This window comes from Lonchura striata, chromosome 35 (genome assembly GCF_046129695.1).
Source record: "Lonchura striata isolate bLonStr1 chromosome 35, bLonStr1.mat, whole genome shotgun sequence".
Lineage (NCBI taxonomy): Eukaryota > Metazoa > Chordata > Aves > Passeriformes > Estrildidae > Lonchura > Lonchura striata.
Window position 1 is genome coordinate 4,063,581 of NC_134637.1, and position 18,547 is coordinate 4,082,127.

Genomic DNA, 18,547 nt, shown 5'->3' on the forward strand with positions numbered 1-18,547 from the left:
GACAGGCATGTATCGATCATAAAGATACTTTTAAGATAATAGTACAAGTCACATAGCAACCAATCATGAGCTTGGCTTTTGCAATATGTATGAGCTAATTAACAAACATATATAAACTGTGTAATCTGTCACAATAAACTGAGACTTGATGATCATGATATCATGAGTCTTGTCTCCCGCAGCATTTCCCTCTAACAACTGGTGCCCGAAAGCAGGGACCTGATCCGAGCCTAAGGCGAGAGGGGTGCTGCGTTGGGGTTCGGGTCCTGCAGCTGGAAGGACGGCGAAAGAGCCGAAACGCGTTGCTCCGCGCCCTGAGTGACCGCAGCGGCGAGCTCAGCCGATACGTGCTGCCGAAGCCTGAAGGAGCCAGCAACGGTACCGACGTAATCACGGAAAGGCAAGCAGCATATGATTTATTTAGTGCTTCTCTTAGAAAAAGGCAGATTAGGGGGATTGACTTAGATAAGGATCTCCCTTCACTATTGCATCATGCTGAGTCTTACGGCTTTTTCATTAACCCCCATAGTGTTCATAAACTTTCAGAATGGAGAAGATATAGGGATAAATTGTGGGAATTAGTGTTAGATGAGGATAAACCGGACAAGAAAATGAGTAAACTTTGGAGAGTGGTTGATAACGAATTGCTAATGTGTCAGGCAGAAAAGAGGGCAGTGGAAGTGATACGGACAGCTCTGGAGAAAAATAAGGAATGTAAACCCTCGCTTCTCTCCAGTGAGCCAAACCCTCCGGTTCTCACAAATTTTCCCATTCCCATCTCTGCTTCTGAAATGCCTGTACCTCCCATAGACACTAGTAGCATTGAGGTGCTGGAAATTGAGATCCAAATTGCTTTATGGCAACGGGACTGGGATCCCAAATTCACTTTTTGTGAACGGGAATCAGGTAGAACGGAGCGGGCGCGGGGCCAGACAGAGCGGGGCCGGTCAGCACCGAGCCGGAGGCGAGCCCGGGGCGGAGCGGACATCAGCCGAGAGACGGAAGGCTCCTTGTTGCCGAGCAACAGCGCAAGGGGGGAGAGGGGCGTTCCTGGGGCTCAGCCGCGCTGGAGTCGGAGCAGGCGGGGCGCGGCCGTGGCGGTGGTGTCTCTTCTCCCATCCAGAAGGTGACACAACAAGGACGGGAGCGAGGCGGCGCCGCCCCTCATCTCCCCGCAGTGCCCAGCAATGGCGGCGGAGATGGCGGCACAGTCCTGGTTGCCATGGCAGCGACAACGCCGAGAGCAGCAGCGCCACCGATGGCGGGATCGCAACACTACAGCAAAAATTTCAACAGCATCTTCCCAATTTCTTACAAGAGTCAGAAGACGTAATGAAAAAGTACAGCAGTACCGAGTGTTTTCCAAGATACCAAGAAGGATGAACATTATGTAAATCAATGTTATTTCAAATATGATATAGATAAAAATCACTATATAAAGATAGAAATGTTAGTAATGATGTAATTACCAAAAATGTCTCTGAAAACAAAGAGTTGAGAAAATGTCATCTGATGGAATTTTAGTATTGAGTTTGTAATCTCTGTCTTTGGGTTTTTATAGATAATAATATAAGTAATAGTGATTTTTAAGTTTTATAGATAATACGATAAATAGTGATTGTTAAGTTTTTGTAAGTAATGATAAGTAGTGATTGTTACTAATGTTATATGAGTGCTTTAAAAGGATTGTCTTAAACTATTTTAAACATTTCTTGTTAATAGGTTGATCATAAAATGTGAGTTGTCTGATTTTTGTGATAAGAATTATTATTAAGGTATTAAGGTGTTGTTATAGTATTTACAGTCAGTTTTCATATGTTTTATTATCTCTTTAGGTGATTGATTACAAGATGTTTTTTCAGGATCCTGTGTTTTTGATTTTTTAACTACTCATGTGTTTTCTTTATCCAATCTTTTATGCAGCTGCAATTCATCTTCCTTTAAAAATTCATTATCCAAATTTTAGTTCAAGATTTCAGACTTCAAATTTTCAGATTTCTAAAGAAAAGGTTTGTTGCATTTAGAGAATTTTTATCTTAAAAGAGATTTTAGACCGGTTCAATTATTTGATAGTTTGATAAATTTTTAATAATAAGGTTTTTTACTTATAACTGTTATTTCTAGGACTTTTGTTTTATAATGTGTTAAAATATATCCTCCAATTAGAGTCTGAGCTCTGGCCAAGCTCTGGCTCTACGTGGATGGTGTGATTGACCCAGGTGTTTTCTGCATCAAAAAGTATTCAAGTCCTTTTGGCTTAACAATTTGACCATGTAAGGCAGCTGAGCCTCAAAAGGAGTTTTGGAGAAACATGATCCGGACATGTTTTATCCAGATCTCTGTTGTTTTAAGGTTTATCAGCTGCTGCAGACTCTGGGATGACAATTTGATAGTGTAGCACTTGGTAACTGTGATTTTATATGTAATATTAATTGTGTATTAACTGATTGATTTTTATTTGTTGTTAGTTTCTTTACTATATACATTGTTTTGTTCTTGATGTTTTTTCATGTTTATAACAAAGATGTTAATATTTCCATTTCTTCATGCAAATTTTAAGAAGCAGAATTGAGCTCCCTCCAGTCCCTGTGGGGAGTGTTGAGTTTGTTTGTGTTTTAGCAGGTGCAAAATCTAGATAGATTTCAGTGAAGAATGTTAAACTTATCAATTTCAAGAGAACACTAATCTCTCCACAAGTAAATCAGAGGATGCACAGCAAAAGTGGATTGTGCAAAGATTTGTGTTTCACCCACAGAAGATTGTAGACTTTGGGTTTTTTCATAAGTGTGTTTTTAATTATGTTATAGACTTTTTTACTAAGTTTTAATGAGTTTTAGTAATGCCTGTGATTTTTCTGTTCATTTTACCATTGCTTTTCAATGGCAAAAGAAAAAGAGGGACAATCAATTAGATAATCAAAAGCATAACATTAAGTTTATCATAAATATAGTTTGTATTTAGAATTAAGTTTGTTCCTTTCATGTTAAACAGAACAATCAAAAACATGAGAAATATGAAGTGGGGTGCACTTCTGTAATATAACCTCATTTTTCACCCCACGAGTTGCTTCAGTGCAAGCTCTCACACAATTGAAAATCCTAGCCTACTGGACAGAAAAAGTAAATTAGTATTCCATCTAAAATGTTGAGTGAGCTTGCCACAAATATAAGTAGTATCTGTCATGCAGTTCTGCAAAACAGAGCAGCTGCCACTAATTTACTTCTTCTAGCCCAAGGTCATAGTTGTGAAGAATTTAAAGGAATGTGCTGTATGAACTTATCTGATCATTCTACATCTATCCATAAGCAAATACGAAAATTGACCAAGCTAACTCAACAGTTGAAGGTAGAAGATAGATTAAGTTTAAAAAGATAGCGAAAAGGATTAGAGATCAGACCATAGTTAAGAGACATTATCAAATACAGCATAATAGTTCTAAGCATAATTGTGATACTTTTGCTTGTTTTGCCCTGTGTGTTTGCTTGCTTACAAGGCTTGATGCAGCAGCTTTTGCAAAAAATGTTGAATGCACACCTTCTTATACAAAAGGAAAACGGGGGAGATGAAGAGAGCCTGACAGAGGAATGGTTGAACGACAAGGGACATGACACTGTAAAATTAATCCAAATAGGGAGGGCTACGTGACTGCTGCAAAGGTCGCATGGCCCTGAAGAGTAGATGGTGTGCAGAAAGCAGGATATTGAAACTGCTTGGTATGTAGAAGTAGATAGAGAAGAACAAAGGGGTACTAAGCTGTTCTAACTGCAAGGCCAGCTGGACAGGCATGTATCGATCATAAAGATACTTTTAAGATAATAGTACAAGTCACATAGCAACCAATCATGAGCTTGGCTTTTGCAATATGTATGAGCTAATTAACAAACATATATAAACTGTGTAATCTGTCACAATAAACTGAGACTTGATGATCATGATATCATGAGTCTTGTCTCCCGCGGCATTCCCTCTAACAAGGGTTATGCAAATAAAATTCCATTCTATGCTGTGATTTATTGGAGGGGTGGGTGGGGTTATGAAAAAAACAAGGGGGACTCCTCTCCCTGTGTGAAATGAACAAAGACTTTGTGTGCAATTGTGGGCATGGTTATGCAAATGTTTTTAATGGGAATTTTGAAATCCTGTTGTCAGGGTTATGCAAATAAAATTCCATTCTATGCTGTGATTTATTGGAGGGGTGGGTGGGGTTATGAAAATAATAGAGTGGTTCTTGCACAGTGATTTTTGGGAAGCCCCTTGAACCGCCCATGGTTGGGCCGGGGGCTTGGGGACACCCCCCAGTTTTCAGATCTCCCCCAAAGCTTCAGGGAATTGCTCCAGGGATCAATTGCTCACCTGGCATTTGGAGACACCCCTGAAGTTTTGAGGACTCACCTGAAGGTTTGGGATCCCACCCCCAAAAACCCTCAGGACCCTTGAAATCCACCCAGGACCCCCTAGTTGACCTTTGCCAGGGGTCTCTAGGGACCCCAAACCTTCCCCTTTCCACCCTGAAAGGATCTCTGGGGATGCCAAATTCCCCTCCCTGGGGATGACTTCTGGATTGTGGGTGTGAGTGGAGACTCTTCCACAGGGTTCGGAACCATGGCATGGAGCCCAGGGCCTCAGGAGGCACATCCCAGGGCCATGGAAGGAGTCCTGGGGGGATCTCGGGGGTCTTCAGTGCTCAACACTGGAGCAGAAAGCCTGGGTCAGGGTTCCCTGGTGAGTCTGGGATCTGGTGTTGGTGCTTGGAGGGAAGCCCAAGGGATCTCCAGGAGGTCCGGGGTGGGGGTCCCAGGCACTTGGTGCCAGAGCTTAGAGCCCTTTCTCGGGGTCCTTGGTGGGTTCCTGGTGCTCAGTCACAGAACTTGGAGCCCGGTCCCGGGGGTTCCAATGCCTGGTGTCCAGTCCGGGAGCTCGCTCTGGCTGCTTGGGGAGGGGAAGATTTGATGTCCCCACAGTTCCCTGGAGTGGGGAAGGGGCAGATTTGGGATCCTCACATGAGGAGGGGGTGAAATTTAGGGTCCCCAAAATCCCCTGGAAATGTCAGGGGTGGAGGAATTTAGGATCCTCAGGTGAGGGGGGGGTCAAATTTTGGGGTCCCCAAAGTCCCCTGAGATGGGAAGGGGGGGCTTCCAGGTGAAGGGGAGGGGGATCAACCACATACTTTGTGCTGTCCCCAGGAATGCCCCCAACTTTCCACCACCTCCCCAGGCAGCTGAAGGTGGGTTCCCCCTTGTCCCCCCTGCTTTGGGGACATCCCAGGGTGTGCCCCCACTTTTTCCACCCCATCATGACCCCAGTCCCAGTGCTCCCAGTGCCATGTGAGTGCTGATCCCATTAAAAGCCTTTGCCCGAGAAGTGGAAGTGACACCATGGCCACCCCCTGGCCCACACTGCTCCTCAGGCATCAGCCTGGCCATGGCTGTGCAGCTTGCCAGGGACCCCCAGAAGCGATACCTCGGTGAGAGGGTGGGAGGGGACACGAAAAATACCAGGAGGAGAGGGGGGTGGGACATCCTGGGATTGTCCCCAACACAGGATTTTGGGATCCCTGATGTATTTTAGGGTTTTTGGGATCTTCAGTCCTGGCCACCAAGCAGGACCTGTCGCAGGGGATTCCCATGGGGTTTTTGGAATCTGTGATGAACTTTTGGGATCCCTAAAGAATTTCTGGGGTTGCAGTCATGGCCACCATGCAGGACCTGTCATGGCAGGGGCTACTGGAGGCAGCAGCTGGGGACACCCTCCAGATCCTGCAGCTTGATGCCACCAGAGACAGCTCTATGGCCAAGTGCCAGGGGGGCCTTGGGGCAGAGGAGGGGAAAAGGAGTGGGCATCATGGGTGAGGAATTTTGGGGTATTTTGGGTTGTTTGATGTGGGACTCAAAACAGGGTGAATGGACCCAAAATGGAGGGTGAGGGACTCAAAATGACAGGACAAAGAATGCTGTGGGATGTTGTGGTGTTGGTGTTCAGGAACACATATAATCACAGAATATGATTATATGCAGGTGCTTTTATTGAAGAGCTCTGGGAATCAGGGGTACAGACCCAAATCTAACTCTGACATGGCTTTCAAGCTGAACATATTTTATATTCTATCGTTATATAGCTTACATATTAATTATTAAACTTATATTGTTCTATTGTATACTTTGATATTATTCAAGCATGAATTTCCTGTGATCTTTCTTAGGCCCCTGACCACAGTTTTTCATGATTCTTCTTACGAATAAACAGTAATTATATTTAATTACTAAACAATCATCGCATCTAACAATTGTATCATTTATCATACTCTAGCTATGCAGGTGCAGTTCTAGCAAGTACAAGGCCTATACTTTCCCAGGGCCTACTAAGCCTAACTTTCCTTCTAACTCCCCAAATCCCCATTATTTTAAAACCCTTTTACTATCACAGGGACCCCCCAGGATATTTGGGCTGAGCTCCCCCTCCCTGGGCACCTGTGGGATGGGGGGCAATGGTCCTGGGGCTGCAGTGACTTCAGGCAGCGCCAGGGCCACGTGATTCCTGCTCTCCTCTTCTCCTGCAGAAAGTTTTATTTGCTATCAAATACATCCCACCCAGCCGGCCCCACAACATCCTCATCCCACCACTCCTAACTGGGATCCCACTTCTCCCAATCTCCTCCCATCCCCATCTCATCCAGCAACTGTGAAATCAAGTGAGTTTAGCATGGGATTGAGTTTTTTTGAGAGGGAACAAGCAATGTGAGGTGGGATTGAGCCCTTATGTTAAAAGTCATTTGTTTTCAGTGGGATTTGAGTGGTTTTAAACTGGCAGATTGATCCCTCTTGGCTTTTGGAGTGCAGAGGGATTGAGAAGAGAAAAAAATTAAGGTCAAACCAAATGGATAAGTAGCCAGGTGTCTTCCCAACATGGATCACAAGGAATGTGGGTCACCAGGGCTCTGCCCAATGTGGGTCCTCCAGTGGGGGATGGAATTGGAGCAGCGCACGAAGTTCTTCCCGCACTTGGGGCACTTGCAGGGCTTCCCTTACTGGTGACTCTGTTGGTGTTGGGTCAAGTGAGAGCTGCTGGAGAACCTCTTCCTGCACTGGGGACACTCATAGGGCTTCTCCCCAGTGTGGATGCGCCGGTGCCTGACAAGGGTGGAGTTGAACTTGAATCCCTTCCCACAGTCAGGGCAGCAGAAGGGCCTCTCATCCGTGTGACCCCGATAGTGAAGGATGAGATGGGAGCTGGTCCTAAACCCCTTCCCACACTCGGAACACTCATAGGGTGTCTCCCCAGTGTGGATCATTTGGTGTCTGATCAGGGTGGAATTGTGGCTGAAGCTCTTCCCACATTCTCCACACTCGTAGGGTCTCTCACCAGTGTGGGTCCTCTGGTGCTGGATTAGGCTGGAGCTCAGTTTGAAGCTCTTCCCACATTGCCCACATTGGTAGGGCCTCTCCTTAGTGTGAATCATCTGGTGGCTGACCAGGTGGGAGCTCCGTGTGAAGCTCTTCCCACATTCCCCACACTCGTAGGGCCTCTCCTTGGCGTGGATGCGCCGATGCTGGATGAGGATGGAGTTGTCTGTGAATCCCTTCCCGCAGTCGGGGCAGCAGAAGGGCCTCTCCTCTGTGTGAATCCGATAGTGCAGGAGGAGATTGGAGCTGGTCTTAAACCCCTTCCCACACTCGGAACACTGATAGGGCCTCTCTCCAGTGTGGATCATTTGGTGTTTGATCAGGGTGGAATTGTAGCTAAAGCTCTTCCCACATTCCCCACACTTGTAGGGTCTCTCACCAGTGTGGCTCCTCTGGTGCTGGTTCAGGTTGAAGGTCTGGCTGAAGCTTTTCCCACACTCCCCACACTCATAGGGCCTCTCCCCAGTGTGTGTCACCTGGTGCCTGATCAGGTTGGAGCGCCGTCTGAAGCTCATCCCACACTCCCCACACTCATAGGGCCTCTCCCCAGTGTGGATTCTCTCGTGCAGGGTCAGCGCGGAGCTCCACCGGAAGCTCTTCCCACACTCCCCACAGTTGTAGGGCCGCTCCCCAGTGTGGGTCCTTTGGTGGCTGATCAGGTGGGAGCTTGACCTGAAGCTCTTCCCACACTCCGAGCACTTGTGGGGCTTCTCCCCATCATGAGCCTGCTCATGGACTACCAGCTGTGAGCTCTGGCTTGATCTCTGGCTGCCTTCCCAGCCCAGGGTGGATGGTTCTTCCTCAGATCCCCGCAATCTGAGTTTGCAGCCCCTCCTCATGTGGGATCTCTGGGGTTTTTCCTCCCTTTTGGATTCCTGCACCGTGGAGCCGCTCAGAACGGCCTCTTCCACGAGGTTCTGCCAAGGGGATTTGTCCTCCATGCTCTCCATCCTCAGATCCTTCCCTGGGGGAGGAAGGACAAGGAGAGGCTCTTCCTCTTCCTCGCAGCCTCCCAGGGGCTGGGAAAGGGAAATGCTGGTTTTAGGGGAAAACAAGGGATGAGCACATTGAAGGTTCCTCTGTCCAAGCCCATCTCTAGAAGTCACCAGCCACCTGGACTCCATAAAAACCTCCCAAACACCAAGATTCAGCCCTGAAAATGCCTCCCAGGAGTTCTCCATCCCTGCTCCCTCCCCTTTGCTGTTCGGGGCTCCCCCCTGTCCCAGCTGCGGGGGTCACACTTGGATTGGGGGTCCCCCTTCTCCTCGCTGCCCGCCCTCCCCAGGCTGCCAGGAGTCCCAGCAATCCCAAAAGCTCTCCCCTCTTGGCTCTCCCCATTGAGGGCTGCCGGGGCTTTTGGGCTCCCGGGCTCCCTTCTCCCCTTCTTCTCTGCTCTGGGCTGCAGGGGCTCCAAGGAGTCCCCCGTGCCCCTCTCCAGGCTCTTGGGGGTCCCGCCAATGGCTCTTGGCTCCCCACTTTGGGCTCCTGGGAAACACAGGGCTCTGCTCCTCCAGGCTGCCTCTGCCGGCAGCCGCCACCGGGACCCCCCAGTGTCCCCCCGAGGGGCCTTTTCCGCTCAGCTTTGCAGTTCTTCCTTCTCCAAACATCCCCCCAAAAAACCCAACCCAGGGACCCCCTGGATATCTGGGCTGAGCTCCCGCTTCCAGCTCACCTGCGGGATAGGGGGGCGATGATCCCACAGGTGGGGGCTGCGAATTCACGGAGGACACGACTGCGCACTTCCTTCTCCTTTCCTTCATCCGCCTTTGTCCCTCCTCTTCCTCTTCCACTTCTTCCCTTCCCCCTCCTCCTCCTCTCTAAGCCTCTCTCTTCTGCTTCCATCCCTCCCCTTCCATCCCTCCTTCTCCTCCTCCACTCCTCCCCTTCTATCCGTCCTCCTCTTTCTCTTCCTCCGCCCTAACCCCACCTGCTTTTCCGCCTTCATCTCTCACCTCCCCTTCCCTCCCTCCTCCTCCTCCCTAAGCCCATCTCCCGCTCCTCCTTCATCCCTGCCCTTCCCTCCCTCCTCCTCCTCCCCCAGCAGCAGCGGCGCCCTCGGTTCCCGTTCCCGCAGCCCCGGCAGCCCGCGGCAGGAGCGGGGATGGAGCCGGGACAGGTCGGGATGGGCAGCGCGGGGCTCTCGGCTGCTCCCAGCCGCTGTTCCAGGGAGGAACCCGGCCCGGACCAAAGGAGAGGCAAACTGGGAAAACTGGGGGCTGCACATCCAAACTGGGGCTGGCTGGGGACCCTGCCTGGGCACTGCTGGCCCTTGGGGCTCCTCTGGGACAGCCAGGAGGGGGGAACACACAGAGGGCTGGGGGATGCCAGGAGTGGCAGCACTGGGAGGGACTGGGCTCTACTGGGATTACACTGGGTGTGAGTAGGAGCCTGCAGGGGGTAATTGAGACCATGTCAGCAGCAAATGGGATACACTGAGAGTGACTGGGATTATGCTGAGGGTGACTGGGAGCAGCTGTGAGAAACTGGGATCATGCCAGGACCAACTAGGAGGAGCTGGGTGTGACTGTCTGTATGCCAGGGTGATTGGAAACCACAGGGCTTTTACTGGGACGAACTGGGATCCTGCTGGGATCATACTGGCAATGAGTGCAAATACACTGAGGCTGACTGGGAATGGCTGTGAACAAATGCGATCATACTGGAAGGAACTGGGAGTGACTGGGAACATGCTGGAGGGAAATGGGGTACACTGGGAGATACTGGGAGTGACTGCAACAAAAGCGAGGGTGAAAGAGAGCAACTGGACACGTGGAGCACAACTGGTTCATACTGGCAATGACTGGGTGTTGGAGAAGATGAAATAGGAAAGTCTTATAAATATGATTGCCTGGCAAGAGATTTAGAAAATACAGAGATTGAGACGGTAACAAGTTTGAGAGACCAAACCTTAGTTACTGAACAACTAGAAAACAATAGTACAGCCAGTTGAAGGCAATCTCCCCTTCTGATTAAACAATGCCCCTTACCTACAGGTAGGTCCAAAGGTCAAATGGACTGTTCGATCTCACCCCAATGTATGGGTCATCCCACATCTGTAACTCTTCCCCTGAAGCATCAGGTGTCTGTGACCCCATTGGCCTAAGTCTTGTTCCAGCCCACCTTGAAGCTCCCTGATAAGGAGTGTCCAAGGGACCAGACACTCTCTTAGAACTTCCTCTTGGGACCCTCTCCTAGCACCCTCTACCCCTTGCCTCTCCCCGCCCCCACTCCCTAGGGCCTGCCACGAGTTGCACCTGGTAACTCCAAGCAGGGTACTTCACCCGTTGTAATAAGCCACATATGCTAAGACCAGACTTCAGAGATCTCGTCTCCGTCCATCCAAACTGTCCTGGAGTCCAGTGCTCCTCACAACTGGGAGCACACTGGGGTCATATTTGGGTCATACTGGGAGTGATTGCAGTAATACCAGGAGTATCTGAGGGCAACAGGGAATACACCCTGTACATCATCCCCCATGCTGGGGGTGACTGGGAGCAACTGGGAGCATGCTGGGAGCAAAACGTATTTACTGGGGCTGACTGGCTTGATCTGGGAAGCAACTGGAACCATACTGGAGGCAGTTGGGACCATACTGGGAGAGACTGGAAGTAACTGGGATTATACTGGCACCACACTGGGAGTGCTGGCATGTGTCTAGGATCAAACTGGAGCTTACTGGGATCATATTGGGGTTGAAAGGAAGCAACTGGGATCACACCTTGGGCTACTGGGAGCAACTGAGTGAAACTGGGATCATGCTGCAAGCAAATTGGAAGAACTGGGAAGGTATGGATGCATGCTGGAGGCAACTGGGATATACTGGGCATGACTAGGGGATCATAATGGGATAACTAATACCTTCCTGGTGTTAGAGGGAAATGCCGCGGGAGACAAGACTCATGATATCATGATCATCAAGTCTCAGTTTATTGTAACAGATTTCACAGTTTATATATGTTCGTTAGTTAGCTCATACATATTGCAAAAGCCAAGCTCATGATTGGTTGCTATGTGACTTGTACTATTATCTTAAAAGTATCTTTATGATCGATACATGCCTGTCCGGCTGGCCTTGCAGTTAGAACAGCTTAGTACCCCCTTTGTTCTTCTCTATCTACTTCTACATACTAAGCAATTTCAATATCCTGCTTTCTGCACATCATCTATTCTTCAGGGCCATGCGAACTTTGCAGCAGTCACGTAGCCCTCCCTATTTGGATTAATTTTACAGTATCATGTCCCTTGTCGTTCAACCATTCCTCTATCAGGCTCTCTTCATCCTGGGGCCACTGGCACTGTCTGGAAATGACTACAGACATGCTGGGGGCAACTGGGATATACTAGGACGGTCTGTAACTGTTGTGGTGTGCTAGTCTGTCATTTTATGGTATGTCCCAGTGTCCCTCAAATTATTTCAGCTGGTTTCTCCCTTCCTTCTAGATCTTTCCCTGCCTGTCAAAGCAACCCAGCCCCTTTGCCCTTGCTGTCAGCCCGGACCCTGCCTTTTGTTCCAGAATGTTCCCTGCCCCTCAACCTCAGAGCCAATCCTCAGCCAGAGCCTCTTTTTTCCCCTTGCTCTGATTTATTTTAGTCCCAAAAGCCACACCCTGGAAGTTACTCAGTGGTTGCATTGTTGTGTCCACCCCCTATTTAGCAAAACTTTAGAAACCCATTCACAGGGGTGCTCATGCTCTTTTTCTTTTGCACTCTTTGAGCATTCTTCTCCTGTGTACCCTTCCCTCATCTCTCCCAAAAAATTTGCTGGACTTTGCACCTCAGAAGAGCCTCCCCTGCCTCCTTACCCGGTCCTAAGCGACCCTCCAGGGGTCTCTGCTGCTTGGCATCTGGCTCAGAGGTTCTGGCTCAGGCAGAACCCCAGCCTGGCCAGTTCCCCACTCTTACCACTGGCCCCGGAACATTGCAGAGCTACTCAGGCCTCCAGAGGACTGTGGCATGTAACCATACTGGGGGGACTGGAACCACACTGGGAAAAACTGGGACCATGTTGGGGAGAACTGGGACCATGCTGGGGGCAACTGGGAGTGAGTGGGATCATACTGGGAGAGACTGGGATCATATGGGGAGTGTCTGGGACTATAGCAGGGGCAACTGGGTTCAACTGGGACCATACTGGGAGTGTCTGTAACCATAGTGGAGTTATGGAACCACACTGGGAACAGCAAAGCCCATGCTGGGAGCAACTGGGATCACTCTGAGGTGTCTCTGGGTCCCCACGTGGTTCTCCAGTGGATGGAGATTTCTCGGGGCAGAGACGGTGGAATAAAGAGGTCTCCAGCTGAAGGCGGGTTGACTCCGAAGTAGCTTTATTCTCTGAGGGCTAAGTGTCAGGGACTGAGTGAAGGGGTACAGGTAGACAGCCTCACAGAAAGGGAGCTTGCTTCAAGAGCCCCGCGCAGGGGGTGGGCTGAAACATATAACTGGTCCAGGGTAGGAGGGTCAGGGTATGAACTGTCCAATGGGGGAAGGGCTTGGGAGTGGGGTGGACGAAGGTAGACAGGGGGAACATCCAATGGGTGTAAGGGGAAGGAGTGGCAGCTGGGGAAAAACCAATGGGGTTACATAGAACAAAGAACTTTCCAGAACAAAAGGGGGATACAGATAATGATTGATACTGCGAAAAGGGGCGGTAACACATGACTGACAGTTTGGGGGGCAAGGACTTAAACTACTTCCCATGGCATTATTGGGGGGCTACTTTCCACACCCCCTCCCACACTGAGGGTGACTGGAATCCTCCTGGGATTGACTGGGAACACCTGGAATGGTGCTGAAAGCAACTGGGAAGAAGTGGGAGAGACAGGGAGTTACTGAGATCGTACTGGGACTACTGGAGTAATGTTGGCATTGACAGGGAGCAACTGGGATCACACTGGGGGCACTGGCATCAGACTGGGAGTGCCTGGGAGTAACTGAGATTATACTGCAAGTGACTGGGGTCCTACTGGGACTGGCTACAATCATACTGGGATTAGAGTGGGTGTGATTGAACACTAGCTGGGGGTTACTGGGAGCTACCAGGCCCATGCTGGGAGCCAATTGGGGACATAATCAGAGGAACTGGGAGCAACTGGTAGAAAACTGGGAGCAGGTGAACCATGCTGAGGTAACTGGGAGTGCCTGGCAATGACTGCCAGAATATCCAGGGCAATTGGGCACTCCACTGAAGAAAATAACATACTCCAGCATGGTGTTGATGAATGGAGGCAGAGATCTCTGAAGTTTGCTCTTGGGGAAAGAGGTTTATTAGGGGTGCAGGAAGGTCCTGCCTCGTGCTCTCAGGCGTAGCACGTGGCTGGGCCTGAGAGGGTGGGGGAGGGGAGAGACAAAAGGAGGGTTTAGGAGAGGGGAAGCTCCAAGGGAGGGGATGAGGTTCCAGGAGGGAAGGAAGTTCCAAGAGGGGGGAAAAGGTTCCAAGAGACCGCGTGGCCCCTTGAAGCCCCCTTATCAGGGGCTCCTAGGTGGGTTGGGATAAGGCTCGGGCCAATGGGGTTACAGACATTTGATGTTTGAAAGGAGGGATAGAGGTGTGGGGTGAACCATACATATTTTGGGGGGTGGGATGGAACAGTCCACTTGACCCCAGGATTCATCCGAAGGCAGGGGTGTCATCCGGCTAGCTGGGAGGACTGTTCTCATCCTAGCTGTATTATTTATGAACAATCATATTTATCTATAATCTGCAACACTCCACAATGAATGTGTCCCCAAATCCTAAATTTCCCCTCAAACACCTATGAAATGGTGGGACTTCAGATATTTTTGATCAATTTCATTCATTTAACCCTGTTTTGGTGTTTTTTAAGGGATAAAGATGAAGCAGAAGAAAAGTAGGGCCAAACCAGAAGGATAAGCAGCCAGGTGTCTTCCCAACAGGGATCACAGGGAATGTGGGTCACCAGGGCTCTGCCCAACGTGGGTCCTCCAGTGGGGGATGGAGCTGGAACAGTGCACAAAGCACTTCCCACACTTGGGGCACTTGCAGGGCTTCCCTTACCGGTGCCTCCGTTGGTGTCTGGTCAAGTGAGAGCTCTGGGTGAAGCTCTTCCCACACTGTGGACACTTGTAGGGCCTCTCCCCAGTGTGAAGCGCTGGTGCCTGACAAGATGGGAGTTGTGCCTGAATCCCTCCCCTCAGTCAGATCAGCAGAAGGGCCTCTCCTCTGTGTAAATCCAGTAGTGCAGGAGGAGATGGGAGGTCATGAGAAACCTCTTCCCACACTCAGAACTCATGGGGTCTCTGCCCAGTGTGAATGTTTTGGTGGATGATCAGGGTGGCAGGCCACCTGATGTCCTTCCCACATTCCCCACACTCGTAGGGCCTGTTAGCAGCATGGATCATCTGGTGGCTGATTAGGTAGGAGCTCCAGCTGAAGCTCTTCCCACATTCCAAGCACTTGTAGGGCTTCTCCCCATCATGAACCTGCTCATGGTCCACTAGCTCCGAGCTCTGGCTTGATCTCTGGCTGCCTTCCCAGCCCAGGGTGGGTCTTTCCTCCTCAGATCCCCCACAATCTATGTTTGTAGCCCCTTCTTGTGTGGGATCTCTGGGGGTCTTTCCTCCCCATTGGATCCCTGCACCTTGGAGCCACTCAAAACAGCCTTTTCCATGAGGTTCTGCCATGGGGATTTGTCCTCTCTAGTCTCCATCCTCAGCTCCTTCCCTGGGGGAGGAAGAGACAAGGAGAGGATGGGATTTGCCTCTGTGCTAGAGGGAAGGGGAAGGAGATCCCCCAGTGTGTCCCAGGCAGGAGGGCACCGGCAGCGGGGCTGTCCTGCAGCCGGGGGCCAGGCTGGGCTGGGAGATGGAGCAGGAGAGACGGGGAAAGGGGCACTGACTTCCTCCTCACCTGCCTGGGGGTCCCGGGACATCTTCACCTTTCTTGCAGCCTTCTCCTCCATCCGGCTGAGGGTTGGGAAAGGGAAATGCTGGTTTTCGGGAAAAACAAGAGATGAACACATTGAGTTTGAAGATTCCTCTGCCCAAGTCCATCTCTAGAAGTCACCGCCCACCTGGTCTCCATAAAAACCTCCCAAACACCAAGATTCAGCCCTGAAAATGCCTCCCAGGAGTTCTCCATCCCTGCTCCCTCCCCTTTGCTGTTCGGGGCTCCCCCCTGTTCCAGCTGCAGGGGTCACACTTGGATTGGGGGTCCCCCTTCTCCTCACTGCCCGCCCTCCCCAGGCTGCCGGGCGTCCCAGCAATCCCAAAGGCTCCCCTTTCTTGGCTCTCCCCATTGAGGGCTGCCGGGGCTTTTGGGCTCCTGGGCTCCCTTCTCCCCTTCTTCTCTGCTCTGGGCTGCAGGGGCTCCAAGGAGCCCCCCTGCCCCTCTCCAGGCTCTTGAGGGTCCCGCCAATGGTGGCACTCCCTCCTCTCTTGGGCTGTAAGTTTGGGCTCCTAGGGGACTGTCACAATCTGCTAGGGCAAGTGTGGTCGTGATGGTTCATTTACCAATCCCAAAAGTGCAAAAGACAAACAGCAGGACACCATCAGTTTAATCACAACAAATGCATCTTTTATTGAGTGCCCACAGAAATTGCAATAGAGGGAATCAGAAAGGAGATAAAGGATAGAGAGAGGGAGAGAAAGAGGGGAAAGGGGATATAGCTACTAGCGGAAACTAAATCCTCATGGTCCAACCAATAGATCCATTGCTATCTGTGGGGATTCACCGAAGTCTTGGTTAACTTAGGGGTCTTTTATAGTCCTCCATCGAGTGGGGGGACCAGGTAAAGGCAATGGAGAAATTAGTCTCTTGAAAAATGGGTACAGACAGTCCATGTTCCAAAGCAGGGTGTCTTGGTTTGACAAGACAGGAGTCTGTGAAGGAGGGGAAAAGCCTCCTGTGCAATGGAGAAGGTAAACACCCTCCCTCCGAATTACCAGGATTTTTAAATTAAAAGGCTCTTAGGCAAAGATATGGGAATGGGAGTAACAATTCTTTACTAGGAGAAAACTAGATAACAATTTAAAACGGCAAATGCAATTGGTACAAACAAAACTAGTGATAAAGTCCACAACCTGACACCCTGAGGAGTCAGGGTGTTGGTAACAGTCCGGTTGAAATGATAGCTGCTCCTCTTGCAGTGGCTGATGAATTGCAGCTGAAGTGGTGATCTTTAGAAGGGTATAGTTTTCTCTGAAGACCTGGTGGCAGTTGGACCGGTCTTCCTCTGCGCCGGGGCTGCCTCTGAGCTCCGCCCCCGCCACTGCCTCACTGCGCTCCGGCCGCTTCTCTCAGGAGTCCTGCCGAAGGAGCTGCTTCTCTGGGAAATCCCGCAAAGAGAGAGCTGCCGTGTCTCCCAAAAGGTACCCCTTTATACAATAAAAGAGTGCTTGGCTTCCCCCTCTAGGTGGAGCATCTCACAATGGGATGGTGTTACATTACCAGCCCTGCATTGAATCAGTCAATGGCCCATTAACAAACCATTACCTCTTCGGAGCAAACCATTGTTCTTGGAAGAGATAACAAACCTGCCCAACCTCCAACAGATGGCAAATAGAATACAAGCTTATCTTACAAACCAGGACATTATCCACCCCTTATTCTATTTCCATCTGCACACAACCAGGACACAGGGCAAGACAATTTCAGCAGTGAGTGAGAGCCATCGTTTTCTTGGTCCATTGAACACACCTGCAGGCAACACTTGTCAAATATCTCGCTTCAGTCAGGCCAGCACCCCTGTGTTAGGATTATAGGGGTCTCAGTCCTTGGGAGGGAGCTTCAGTCTCTGTCCATCACAGTTTTGAGGTAGATGAGGGATATTCTGTGGGAGATCACCAAAGTTATCTCAGAAAGTTCATTTGGCCAAGAGGCTTGAAAAATTCATGGGTTATTGTGATGAGTGGGTATCATGAAGCAGATGTAAGCGTATAGAACAACCTGCTCCTTGCCAGTCTCTGCCTGAAGCAGTGTACCATGGCGGGACAGCAAACACACCTGCAAATAATTACTTGGAAAGTGTCCACCTCAATCAGGCCAGAACTGCAATCGGGGTCTTCAGGATCTCAGTCTCTGCCATTGCGATGATCGTGAGGCAAAAATGAGGGGAACTTTGGACCATCTCTTACACATGGTTCCATCAGGCCCCACAGAGTCATAATGGTCTCTGGGTACCATGAAGCCCCACTGTGTCATTATGGTCCCTTGGTTCCATGGGGTCCAGTGGTGCCACAATGATGCCCTTGGTTTCATGAGGTCCCCACAGTGTCCCAGTGATCTCCATAGAGAGGAAAGAGCTGTAGTGTCATGCTACCAAGGCCCTTGGAGTGGTCAGGCACTCACAAGCCCAAAGCTCACTGCTACTTTTAGAAAGAAGACAGGATAGGCAGGATGGGACTTTGTATGATCTCCAGCAAACTGGGTTTATTGGTACTAGAACAGCTTACAGAGCTGAAGAGGGTCCAGGGACAGCATGCAAGCTGAGGGCACAGGGTTTTATACTGGGTAGTGAGGGTGGAGCTGAGGGTCAATGTGCAATGGATATGGTGACAAATGGTGCAAAGGAGAGGTTAAGGGTCAGGTCAGCCAATAGGGAAATGGGTGGAGAAATGCAGTATACTAGGGGCAATGGAGGGACAGAGAGAGGAAAACATTCTAGGGACTAACCAAACATGGGCAATAGGGGTTGAACTAGGGTAATATGGCCAACAGGCTAACGGGGTATCATAACTTTACATAAATCAGCATGTGCCTGCAAAGATCTATGGGAGAAGCAAGCTTCTCACCCTAACCTTAAAATCTATTCTTCTTAATGGGAACAGTCTTTCATGGCTAGGGGATTGAGACTCTGATAGTAGGCTGCTGGGCCTCCACAACTTCACCTTTTTGTTTTATTATGAAAGCTTCTGCCACAGACCTTTGCAGACACTTAATTAAACAAGAAAACATAACTAGTACAATAATAATAAATAAAATCAAAATGATAGTCTTAATCAAAAATGCAAGCTGGCCCTTGAGCCAAAAAGCTGGCCCAGCTTCCAAAAAGTTTGCTTAGCCAGTCATAGTCAGTTTCTTCTTTGATTTTTTGTCTTTTCAGGTACTGTATGCTTTGATGGATAGACTCACTGTGCAATGATAAATTTAAACAGCTCATGCCTTCAAATTCTTAGTAGCCATGTCCATG

General features: G+C 49.7%; 1 protein-coding gene across 1 annotated transcript; it reads right to left on the reverse strand.

Annotated features, from left to right (window-relative positions):
* Positions 1-5,999: 5,999 nt before the first annotated feature.
* On the reverse strand, positions 6,000-9,295 carry LOC116183127 (uncharacterized). Its single transcript, XM_077789588.1, has 2 exons — positions 9,073-9,295; positions 6,000-8,435 (listed from the first exon to the last, which is right to left on the reverse strand). Exons 1-2 carry the CDS (start codon positions 9,240-9,242, stop codon positions 7,022-7,024), a joined length of 1,584 nt encoding a protein of 527 aa, XP_077645714.1. The 5' UTR covers positions 9,243-9,295; the 3' UTR covers positions 6,000-7,021.
* Positions 9,296-18,547: the final 9,252 nt, after the last annotated feature.